Genomic DNA, 10794 nt, shown 5'->3' on the forward strand with positions numbered 1-10794 from the left:
GACAGTCCAGGGAATTCCAGATGCACCACTGGCCCCACTTGACTATTCTCACCATGCAATCACCCCAACCTCAGTCCATCCCTGACTGCTTTGAAAGCTGCCTGTTCATCAGGGTCACTGATAAGAGACACCTCATCTTCTGAGCTGTTCTCAGAACCCTCAGAACATCCTCTTGGCTCCCACAACTCAAAAGAACTATTCCTCTGAGTGTGCTCTGAGTTTCCTCACTGTTCACAGTACCTTCACATCTACCCAGACTCCTGTAGGCGCCAGGCCAGTTCGGCTTGTGTGAAAATATGATTGTGTCCCCTTGGACCATCTTCCTGGAGTCTTTTCTGGAATCTAGGGAGGGGAATTGCAGGTCATGTGGTACAGAGACCAGCCAGATCAGGAAAATGGTTTATTCATCGTGGAGTTTGGGAAGACTCCACAGTGTTTTAGTTGAAGCTAGGCTCCTTCATCTTTCTAAGTGTGAAGGGCACAGGGTTTCCTAACTTCGTCTTGGCAACATTTCCAACCCACATAGATCTGACCCGACCCGCCCGGTGGGTTTGGGAGATCAGACAGGGGAGAAGACCCAGGGGGATCTTGATTAGGGAGAGGGATCCTTGGACAGCGTCCTGTGGAGTTTGCAGGCCTACGTGCTTTGCGCTTCTCTCAGGACGCACCAGCTCCAGCGGGTTCGGCTACCAGAGGGGTGCTCAGCGGTCTACGATCATGGGCTCTTAGTCTCCGCAGGCGGCACAATAGCAGCGCCAGCAGCAGCGCGTGTAGCAGCCCTAGGCCAAGCAGCGCTAGCTGAGCCACCAGCGCCCCCCAGCAGAGCCGACCCCGCTCGCAGGAGGCGCGCATCTCGTCCTCGGTCAGGTAGGGCAGCAGGCGGCCGCGCAGTGCAGGGGGCGAGGCGCAGCGAAGGTCGCGGTAGGGCTCGCGCTCCGGGCGACCCGCCAACCACGCGCGCAGCGGCACCAGGCTGCAGTCGCAGTGCCAGGGGTTGGCGCTTAGGTACACCGCGCGCAGCGCTGGTAGCACATCCAGCAGCCCCGGTGGCAGTGCCGTCAAGTTGTTGCCCATCAGCACCAGTTCCGTGGTGTCAGGCGGGAAGGCGGCAGGCAGTGAGGCCCACGTCAGCCCGCGTCGCCCGCAGTCCACGAGCGTCCCTGCGCAGCTACACGGCGCGGGGCAACCCGTGGCTGGGCGGCTCGGGGGCGCCAACAGTAGGAGCAGTAGGCTCAACGCCCCGTGTGGCCCTGTAAGAAAAGGCTGCGATGAGCTGGTCGGCCAGTGGGACACCTGTGCGGCGTCCCTGGACATCGGGATCACTGGGCCCGGCTCCATCCCGAGGCCTGTGGCCTCAGCCGCACACCTCTCCACCCCAACCGACCTAGGCACTGGTCAGAATCCCCCTCTAAGTCGGATCCAGCCCTCTCCCTATTGCAGTATAAACGAACGAAACGTCTCCCAAACTGGGTCTACCCAAGAAACTGCAGACACGACCCCAAACTCACGGGAGTCCATGGCGAGAGGATGGTGGCCCAGCTTGCTCTGGAGCGGGAGGCGTTGACCAGAGAGCCAGCCACCTCACGCTCGCCGCACAGACCACAGTGCTGCCTCCTGTACAGAAATAACCTCGAGGCGGCGTGGGCTGGAGCTGCAGCAGCAGATAGGGCGCTATCACCAAGGCCTGCTGACGGTTTGCATTTCCGCTCCCACCCGCTCCCAGGGGCGCACGGAATACTAGGACACCCTCTGCGACGTTCACCAACATTGTTCTCCTGTCACCAGGACAGGACACAGCATTCACAACTGAACAAAACGGATCATGAGATGTTGGGGGAAGAATCATGCGGGTGGAGAGATGAAGGAGGCCAAGGGCTAGGGATCCTGGCACCACAGTGCTAAGGGAGATGTTTAGGTATTGGGGTTTGTCAGGGAATGAGCCACTGTCCACTGTTCCTGGAGCCCTCTAGATCGGCCCAGGATGTGGGGAAGGAGCATGGGCTGCCATGGGTCCCCTGCCCACCCTCTGCCTGCTCTCCCTACCAGCAGCCTTCTGGTCTAGATGTTTCTGAATTGCTTCGGGTGCCCAACCCTGCCTACTTTGGTCCCCACCTTGTGTGAGGTGGTAAGGGAAGCCCCTGTCTACACAAAGTAGGGAATCAGCATAGGCTGCATGGCCCATAGGAACAGCACAGAGGACTCCAAAGTGTGCTCTGCAGCACTGGATTAGGGGAACAGGCCCAGAACCTTGAAGATCCATTTCTTTCCTCTGCCTTGGTTAAGGTGCATGCCTGAACAAGGCCTGGAATCTGGTTGCTGTGACTTTCTTGGGGATGGGGGTGATCTCAGAAGTTGTGCTCAACTTAGTGCCTGCTTCCCCCAAGACCAGTTGGGACGGGGCTATTGTCCAGGCCCCTCAAAAACAGATACAAATGACCTGGGAGGGGTTGATACTGAGAATAAATTAGGGTCATATGGGGTTGTGGCTCCTTGTCTCTGGGTCGGGAAAAGTCCGGTCAGGGCCCCTCTGGGTTTAGGGTTGGGTCCAGGCCCGACTGAGATCCAGGTGAATCCAGGATGGAATCCAGGCCAATCTGGGGTCCAGGGGTGGGAGGGGCCAGCCCGGTACAGGTGGTCTATCCATGGCGACTGGCGACGTGGAGCTGGGACAGGGGTCACTGGTCCTGCATTTGCTGCTTCATCTTCTGCAGCATCTCCTGCATGCGCCTTAACTGAGGGATGTGGAGAACCGAGGGAGGGCAGGTGAGAAAGGTAGCGGGAGAGGCCAGACCTCACCCCCACCCCTTCAGGCGGTCACATCCAGTCCTGGCTCCACCCCCAGCTCCCACCAACCTCCTCATCCTTCATCCTGATGAGTTTCTCAGTCTCAGCATCCGGGGTGGGCAGTGGTAGGATGGGGATGGGACTCTCCATGCGACTGTCTTGGGTCAATTTGCTGTGTGGGGGGGCGATAAAGGAGGGAAATGGCTGCTAGGAGGCTCAGAGTGATGGGCTGGGATACAAAACCTCTGAGCTAATTCTAGGGAGAGCAAGCACTGTGGATTTGATTTGGGGGTTAGCCCCAACCAGCCCTCAGTTATAGAGACATGGCCAGGGCCAAGAGGTGTGAGATCAAGTTCCAATGTGTGGGGATGGCTCACCTGGTCATCTGCTGGATGCAGTGTGCGCGATAGTTCTCGTAGTGAACATCACATGTCACATCCTTGAGGTCGTGCATGTGAGTGCGGATAAGCATGTTGCGTAGCTTTACGAAGTCGCAGTGTGCCTGATTCTCCACTATGGGGCAGAAGTGGGCTGTGGGTGGGCATCTGCCCAGGGAGCCTTCCCACCCAGTACATGGTGCCCCATGCATCAACTCACCCTCCACGATTCCCCAGGGGTACAGTCGCCCCCGGACCCGCTGCCCCTTGGCTTCCACCACTGTGTTGCTGCCAATAACAGCGAAGGGAGCACTCTCCTGGGGGAGGGGAGCAAGGGCTCACGCCCAGACCATATGAGCGCAGGCTTAGTGGTTGGGGAAGGCGTAGGGGCTAGCACCCCGAAGCACGCCCTTCTAGCATCACTATTATCCACTTCCCCCCAAAGTCAACCTGATATTGTTCTTCTTTTGACATCTTTGTTGCCAACTGCAGCCATGGTCTGCACACCCTTAGGCCTCTGCCAGATTGTGCCCAACCAAACTCTTGCTTCCTGACCCCTTCCACATCAAGAACCACCAATCTAGCTTCCTTCCCTTTCTCTCCCCACAGGCTGAGCCCATACCTTGTGGTACGATGCCCCTGTCCATGCTCTGTTGACCCAGTGGATCTCTGCCCTTGGCCTTGGTGGGTCTTAATTGTCACTATAGCTGGGGCACCCAAAGCCACCACTATGGGAGTTAGGGGATGTCACAGCTCTATGACAACTGGGTTGGACTCTTTAGCTGTTTAATCATGGGGGTATAGGTCTTCTACCTCCAGGACAAATGACTCTTGCCCTCATCAGATTGGACTGGATGTCTAGCCCTACTCTGGCTCCTGTGTGGCCTCTAGTTCTCTATCCCTGGCTATCTCCATCCCCTCCCCACTGCATATTTACCTTCAGTTCCCGGTCCTGTTGCTTGAAGTCTTCATCCTCATCTGAATCACATTCTGGAAACTGGTATACGTGAATCCCAAACTTGTCTATCTCTTCCCGGATCTGCAGTGAAGGGGCAAGAGCTGTCAAGAAATGGGGCTGGCCAGCTTTCCTAGCATTCTCTGCCCCACAGTCTTTGGCCAAGTCCCCTCTGTCACAGCAGGCTCACCCGCTCCTTCAGCTTCCGGATTTCACTGGGGACCAGGCAGTCTGCTTTGGCAATGAGGGGCACGATGTTCACCTTCTCATGCAAAGCCTTCATGAAACCCACGTCCACTGGCCGCAGCCTGCAGAGAGCAGCCAGGGGCAGGGATGTGCATGGTAAGGGGTAAGAGTAGTGGTGGTGCAGTGATAGGTACAGCCATGAGAATACACTATAGGGGGATGGGCCCTAAGCCTGGTTCCAGGACATACCCATGCCCAAAGGGGGAGATGAAGTACAGGCAGCAGTGCACCCTGTTGTCTTGGATGTTCTTGCGGTTCAGGCCACTCTCATCACGGAAATACTGCTCAAATTGCTGGTCCACATAATCAGTGATGGGCTTCCAGCTGTGGGTGGAGGGAACATTAATTCAGTGTCAGGACCACCCACTGGCCACAGGGAGGCTGGGATTGGCTGGGTCAGGGATTCATTCCCCAGTCAGGCTTTCCTCACCACTCCGAGTTGTTGACAGCATCCCCGAAACCAGGTGTGTCCACAATGGTTAGTTTCAACTTGACACCCTTCTCCTCAATGTCCACTGTGTGCTTCAGGATCTCTACTGTCTGACTGATGCGTTCTGCAGGGGGATGGGGAGGAAGGCATTGTTAGTATGGGGCCACTCCAACCCTTTATGCCCTACCCCAGGCAGCCAGGACTCTTGTCCTCATCTATCTTAGTGCCTTGACCTTGGCCATACAATATGACTGTGATCTGGGCCACTCTTTCTGGACTCTGAATAGGGATGCACAACATGAGAAGGAGGGTAGACCTAGAAGGGTGCTCTTCAAAGGATTATAGGTTAGGGTTGGTAAATCAGTGTCAGGACTGTGTGCGGGCCACTTACCCTCAGCACTGAGCAGTTTCCTGTCCTTGTACAGGTCAGTCAGGAAGAGGCTATGGACCAGTGTGGACTTCCCAAGGCCTGACTCACCTGGCCACAGGTACAGCGAAGGAATTGAGTTAGGTATGGGTTCCCCACAACTAAGCCTGGCTGGCCAGAGGCTCCAGCCACTCCACCCAGCAACCTGGCCCACTCACCAGCCACCATAAGCGTGAAGTCGAAACCCTTCTTTACTGACTTGCGGTGCACCTGGTTGGGCAGTGTGGCGAAACCCACGTACTGCTTGTCGATATCCTGGGGGCAGGATTGGGGAAGGTCAGTGGCACTCTGGAGTTTCTTTGCAGCAGCCCAGTGCCCTACCCTCTACCCTGCTCAGGATGAGGAGACAGCAGATGGCACAGTCCTCACCTAGGATGGGGCATTTCACTGGCAAAAATGAGGTGAGGATTTGTGGACAAAGACCTGGAGGTGGGAAGGCTGGTGAGGGGGGTAGCAGGAAAAGGCACTCCTTCCCCAGCTTCAGCAAGAGGCTTTGCAGGGACCCAAGACAATGGGGAGGATAGGGGAATGCCAGGCCTCAGCAGGCATTGGCAACTGTCTTCCCTGGCTCCCTTTGTGGTCTGAAGGTATCAGGACTGAGACCCCTCAGACACACAAGGCCCTTCACAGACAGGAGAAGCCCAGGCCTCAACACTTACCTCTTCCCAGAGTACTGAGGGTGGGAGGCCTATCTGGCTCAGATCCAGCACTGGGGGTGGCTGGCTGCAGCACAGAGCAGGGGCTATTTATAGACAATTGCCTGGATCCTTCCCAACCAACGGGTCCCTGGTATCCACGACCAGGGGACATGCGTCTTGCTGGGCCCTACCATGTTCTGGAGCTCCCAGGTCCTGGTCAAGCAAGCTTGCACACACTGACCCACATTCCACCCCCTTTACACACACACACACACACACACACACACACAAACACACACACACACACACCTTGAGACGCCTCTGGGCCTGGGTCCGTGGTGACAGCAGCTGCTCCACCAGGCGGTCCTGGGGTGCTGCCAGCGAGTCCATCGTGGCGACCCTCCAGACCCTGTCGGCCACGTTCAGACCCCAGACCAGACCGGGCCAACCCGAGCAGGGCTTTCGCGAGGGACTTACGCGTGTTACCGCCCTTAAATCTTGTTCTCGCTCCCGTTTTGCAGACACGGGAACTGAGGCCCAGAGAGGGGATATCGCCAACTTTGGGGGCCGCTGACCCCAAAGACCTTGCGAGCCATCCCCCTGCCTCTGCGGGCCTGCCCTGAGTTGTGGCGGCGTCGCAGCCTGGGCAGGCCTGGCTCCCGCACCCGAACCAGAGGCGGGGCTTCAGGGGAGCTCGATGCAGGGGGTAGCAGAGACGCCCCGCCCGCCGTCGCCGGGAAACAGTCGCCTGGAAATTGGGCCGCAGGCGGAGCCACCGGGAAACCGCTAGGGTGGGCAGGGCCCAGCAGAGGCGAAGGGGCGGGCTGCGGCGACTCGTGGACAAGGAGCCCCGTAGTGGCACCCGCGGCTTTGGTCCAGGAGTCTGAACAGTGAGATCCCAGGCAGGGGCCAGGTCCGCACGCGGATCGAGGGTGGGAGGGGTGCCTGTGGCTACCGAGCGTCGTATCCCCCGAGACGCAGCGCGGCTTCCGCCCGCCAGAGGGCGTTAGGAGCCGCTCCCGACCCACGCTCAACCGTGAGGGACCCAACCCAATTCAACACGCGTGCTCTCTTCGCAGGTTCCTTCTAAAAACCTCCTGGTGGTGTCACGAGCCCCTAACCACTACCCACCGACCCATCACTTCTAGCATTCCTGCTTCCTTGGTGCTGACCTACTGTGGTACGCACGCATGAGCTACTTGTGTGCTTAGGGAATTCTTTCCTGGCATGGTGTCCCCAGATAAGCGGGGAACCCGTGGAGGACAGAGCCCACCTCTCTTGTGATGCCCATGCTCAGCCTGCCCATCACCCACCCCCAACAGAGGCTTAGGGTGAGTGAAAGGCACAGGGCGGGTGGAGGCGGCCAGATTACATACAGAGGACCCCCTTCCCTCCAGTCTTGGAAGACCTGGCCAACCTCAGCAAAATGTCGCCAACAATGCATGCCACCACCATAGTCCCGAGCCGGCCCCTGCCATAAGAAGTGAGGTGGGAGTATAGAGTAGGGTCCACTGGCCCAGTAGGCACTCCCTTCCCCTCCTTGGAGCCTTTCCACCAGCTCTGACCCACAGGACTGGGCAAAGGCAGAATTGGAGCGCTTAGGCCAGCTAGGCCTTCACTCTGGTATGGCCACTCCAGGAAACTTGTAAGTCTGCTGGGCCAGGAAAGCATTCTCTGTGGGTCACCAAAACTTTCCTTAACCTCCACCTCCAGAATGCCATCAGAATCAGTATAAGTGCATCCTGGGGATGGTGGGGGAGAGTAGGGAAAGGAGCCTAGAAAGTTTCCAGGATGACTGGGTGTGTCCCTGGTCATTGTGCCCCTGTAGAACTAGAAGGCCCCCTCCCCCAAGCAGTACCAACTCCTCCTTCTGGTAGGCCCTTCCTTCTTGGCTCCCCCAGTGGAGGGGCTGCCTACCCACTGTCCAGGCCCTGGTCCTGCTGTTGGGCCTGGAGCCCCTGGTACCTGAGGAAGAGGGTGGGTCCACAGCTGGGAACAAAGAGCCTTTCATCCCAAAGTAGGGGGCAGCCCAAGGCCCCTAGCTCTCCCAGTTTAACCACCTCCACTCCCTCCACCAGTCTTGCTTCCCAGAAAGCCTCCTCACGCTAGCAGCCTCCTGTGGTCCTATCCTGTAGGAAACCTCTGGGCTGAGTCCCATCCAATCTCTATCCCAGTGTTGTCCACTTTAGACATAGGCCTCAGCTCAGCAAGCACAAAAGAGTCTGGTATTTTGGACCCCCGTCATATCCAGAAATATAGAAAGCTCTGGCCTTGGCCTCTGGCTGGGAGGAAGTCTCAATGCTCCACACCCTGATAAAGAGCCTGCTGGTCTCAGACTGCCACAGTTTCCCCAAAGGGAAGACACAGACTTTTAAGAAGCCCATGTCAAGAGGGAAAAATTCTCACTCCTAGCTCCTGACCTGTCTGCCCCATCATCCAGCTAGGCCCAGTCAAAGCTTGTGCATTCAGTGGGGGGAGTCCCAAGGGAAGGGCCCTGCCACCCTCTTTCTCTAGTCACTGAGGTACAACAAATATTCCTCAGGGCTTCCGGAGCTGTATGACAGCTGCGCCCACCTCCTCCTGGTGTCTGAGACTCTCTAGGCATTTCCATTCTTAGAATCACCCAAGTCAGTTCTGGAAGCAGCAACAAAGCCAACAGAGCCCCCACTGCTGCCTGAGAGGAGGTAAGGGGACATAGAGGGCTGACAGAGTTACACCCCCACCCCCCAGCTGCTTCTCTGAACCTCTTGTGTGGAGTAAAAAGGAGGTCTGGAGAAGCTGAGACTCAATTGGTCTTCAGTGACTTCAGTGGTCACACTGAAGCTATTATGTGCTTCTGGCCTCCCCCAGATTCACTGGGGTACATTCCAAACACTTGGCCACCTGGCCCCATCTAGTGGCTCCCTCCATGTGCCTCTGAGATACCTTCTCCCTCTGAGCCTAGGGCAGGGTATGGAATTGGCTGGCTCCTAGCTAACCACCAAAGGATGGGCAGATACAGGACTGCAGGGGCTTACAATTCAGCAGGAGTGGGGGGGTCTCCACCCTGGCAGCAATAGGCAAGAAAACCTAGTTGGTGTGGAACAGCAGGTGCCCAAGCCTGGTGACTCAGAGAGCCCTCAGGCCAAGATTGGGTCACTCACAGTCCCAGGAGAAGCTGAGCTGGTTGGTCTCAGCATCCTCCACTCTTTCCCTCTCCCTTGAACAATAGCTTGGCAGCACATCTCTGCATCTCAGGCTTTGTCTAACCTGCTGTGATGGGGAGGCAGCTCTCTACTCAGGTTCCCTGGGGAGTCCCTCTCAATGAGACTCATCAGTCCCTGGGTGGGGCATGTCCCTGCCAGAAGACTGGCACTGGGCAGTCAGTAGACTCCCAGTTCACACCACCTGCCAGCTGTTCCTGCCCTGCCTGCTGTACCTTGGGTTAGGAGTCCAGGTTCCCTCCCTGCTGTGAGTGCTATGTTCGAACCCCCATCTCCGATGGGAGTTGCCATGGCTCCTGTGGTACCAGAATTAGGCCCTTCTTTCCCCAAAACCTGGCTGAGCTCAAACCAGCAGGGCATCAGCAGGGCAAGTGGGGCCCCTATCTCACTTGCTTACCCATTCCCCTCCCCTCTCTCTCAGGTCACAACAGCTTGGTTTAATCCCCCGCCTGGTTGAATTTTTACAGGGGATACCCAGGTCAACTTCCTATTCTCAGAGGGCTGGGACCAGGCCAGTCCCTTTAGAAGGTCACAAGCCTATTCTACCCACTGGGTTTGAAGACCATTTCTGGTCCCCGCGATGACTCAGACCAGGCTTGGAGGCTCCCAGTCTAGGAAGAGGCCCAGCTACAGTCTAGAGTATATGAATTTGTGTGTGGTGGGGAGAGGAGCATAAAGGTGCAGAGGTGTGAAGTGGGGTGATCAGAGGTTCAGGGACCATGCACTGGCTAGTGGACCCAGAGACCCCTCTTCCCCAGCCTGTGGCCTTCCACGACCATTGCTTCACTCAAGACCTCCTGCACATGGCCTTTGAGCCAGGTCGGCAAGGAGATGCTGACGCTGGACCAGTGGGAGAGATACCGTGAGCCCCTCCTCCCATCCTGAGGAGGGGACCAGGCTCCTGCTGTGAGGGTCAGGGGGCCAGGCAAGGAGCCCATTCCTTCCCAGCTCAGCTCCAGGCGCAGCAACGCCGCCCTGACAGACAATCGATTATCGCGACAGGGACAGATGACGGCTGGCGGGGGCGGGGTCGTGCCTGGGAGCCAGCAGCATCCGTGCCACAATAGGTGACAGCCAGCCGGTCTTGCTAAAAGGGGAACGGCGGCGGAGCTCAGGTACCTGTTTGTCCTCTGCCGGGTTCGGGCCGGGGTCGCGGTCAGGGTCGGGTCCAGGTCCGGGCGGGTCCAGGCGGGCGGGTGGGAGAGAGACGGAGAGACACGGTGAGAGGCGGGCAGGCGTCAGAGACAAAGGCGCGCGCGGGCACGCGGGCGGGAGCCGGGCTCACCTGGGGTCGCCAGCTTGCTCTTGTACCGCAGGCCTGTGCTCATGGTGGCCGCCAGCGGGGGACGTGCGGCGGCGGGCGCGCGGGCGGGGCGCGGCGACGAGCGGTGGAGGCCGAGGCCAGGCTGCGGGGTGACCCGCCCCTCCGCGCCGCCACCGCCCGCCCCGCCCGTGCTCCCGCCAGCCAATCAGCGCCCGCCGCGCCCACGCGCGACCCGGCGCGGCTAGTGAGGGCGGGGACTGAGGTACCCCTCTCTGGCCCCCAAGCCGGTGGCCTCTGGGCGACGCCCTTGCCTCACGCATGCAGTGCTGCGCCTGGGGCAAGCGGGCGAGACCTGCGCTGCCCCGCCCAACACGGCTGTTCCCACTGCCCTAGTCGCCTACCTCCCATTCTTGTTACCCCTGTTCCCTAGCCTGGGCTCTCCCTCTGCTGTCTCTGGGACATGCCTGGGC

At 58.5% G+C, this 10794-nt stretch overlaps 2 protein-coding genes across 4 annotated transcripts; both read right to left on the reverse strand.

The window, feature by feature from the left end:
- Positions 1-387: 387 nt before the first annotated feature.
- Positions 388-1649, reverse strand: Gp1bb (glycoprotein Ib platelet subunit beta). The gene is made up of 2 exons (XM_078038769.1): positions 1509-1649; positions 388-1250 (listed from the first exon to the last, which is right to left on the reverse strand). Exons 1-2 carry the CDS (start codon positions 1516-1518, stop codon positions 658-660), a joined length of 603 nt encoding a protein of 200 aa, XP_077894895.1. The 5' UTR covers positions 1519-1649; the 3' UTR covers positions 388-657.
- Positions 1650-1753: 104 nt separating this feature from the next.
- Septin5 (septin 5) lies at positions 1754-10484 on the reverse strand. 3 transcript variants are annotated; one of them, XM_005334537.5, is made up of 12 exons: positions 10346-10484; positions 10180-10190; positions 5378-5474; positions 5184-5270; positions 4793-4916; positions 4552-4686; positions 4307-4424; positions 4099-4200; positions 3382-3478; positions 3162-3297; positions 2854-2956; positions 1754-2732 (listed from the first exon to the last, which is right to left on the reverse strand). In XM_005334537.5, the coding sequence occupies exons 1-12, from the start codon at positions 10386-10388 to the stop codon at positions 2676-2678; spliced, it is 1110 nt and encodes a 369-aa protein (XP_005334594.1). In that variant the 5' UTR covers positions 10389-10484; the 3' UTR covers positions 1754-2675. The 3 variants fall into 3 exon arrangements, with proteins under 3 accessions (XP_005334594.1, XP_077894894.1, XP_005334593.1); XM_078038768.1 differs by lacking the exons at positions 10180-10190; positions 10346-10484 and adding an exon at positions 10097-10179; XM_005334536.5 differs by lacking the exons at positions 10180-10190; positions 10346-10484 and adding an exon at positions 6167-6531.
- Between the last annotated feature and the right edge of the window lie 310 nt (positions 10485-10794).

The sequence above is a fragment of the Ictidomys tridecemlineatus genome, chromosome 2 (genome assembly GCF_052094955.1).
Source record: "Ictidomys tridecemlineatus isolate mIctTri1 chromosome 2, mIctTri1.hap1, whole genome shotgun sequence".
Classification (NCBI taxonomy): domain Eukaryota; kingdom Metazoa; phylum Chordata; class Mammalia; order Rodentia; family Sciuridae; genus Ictidomys; species Ictidomys tridecemlineatus.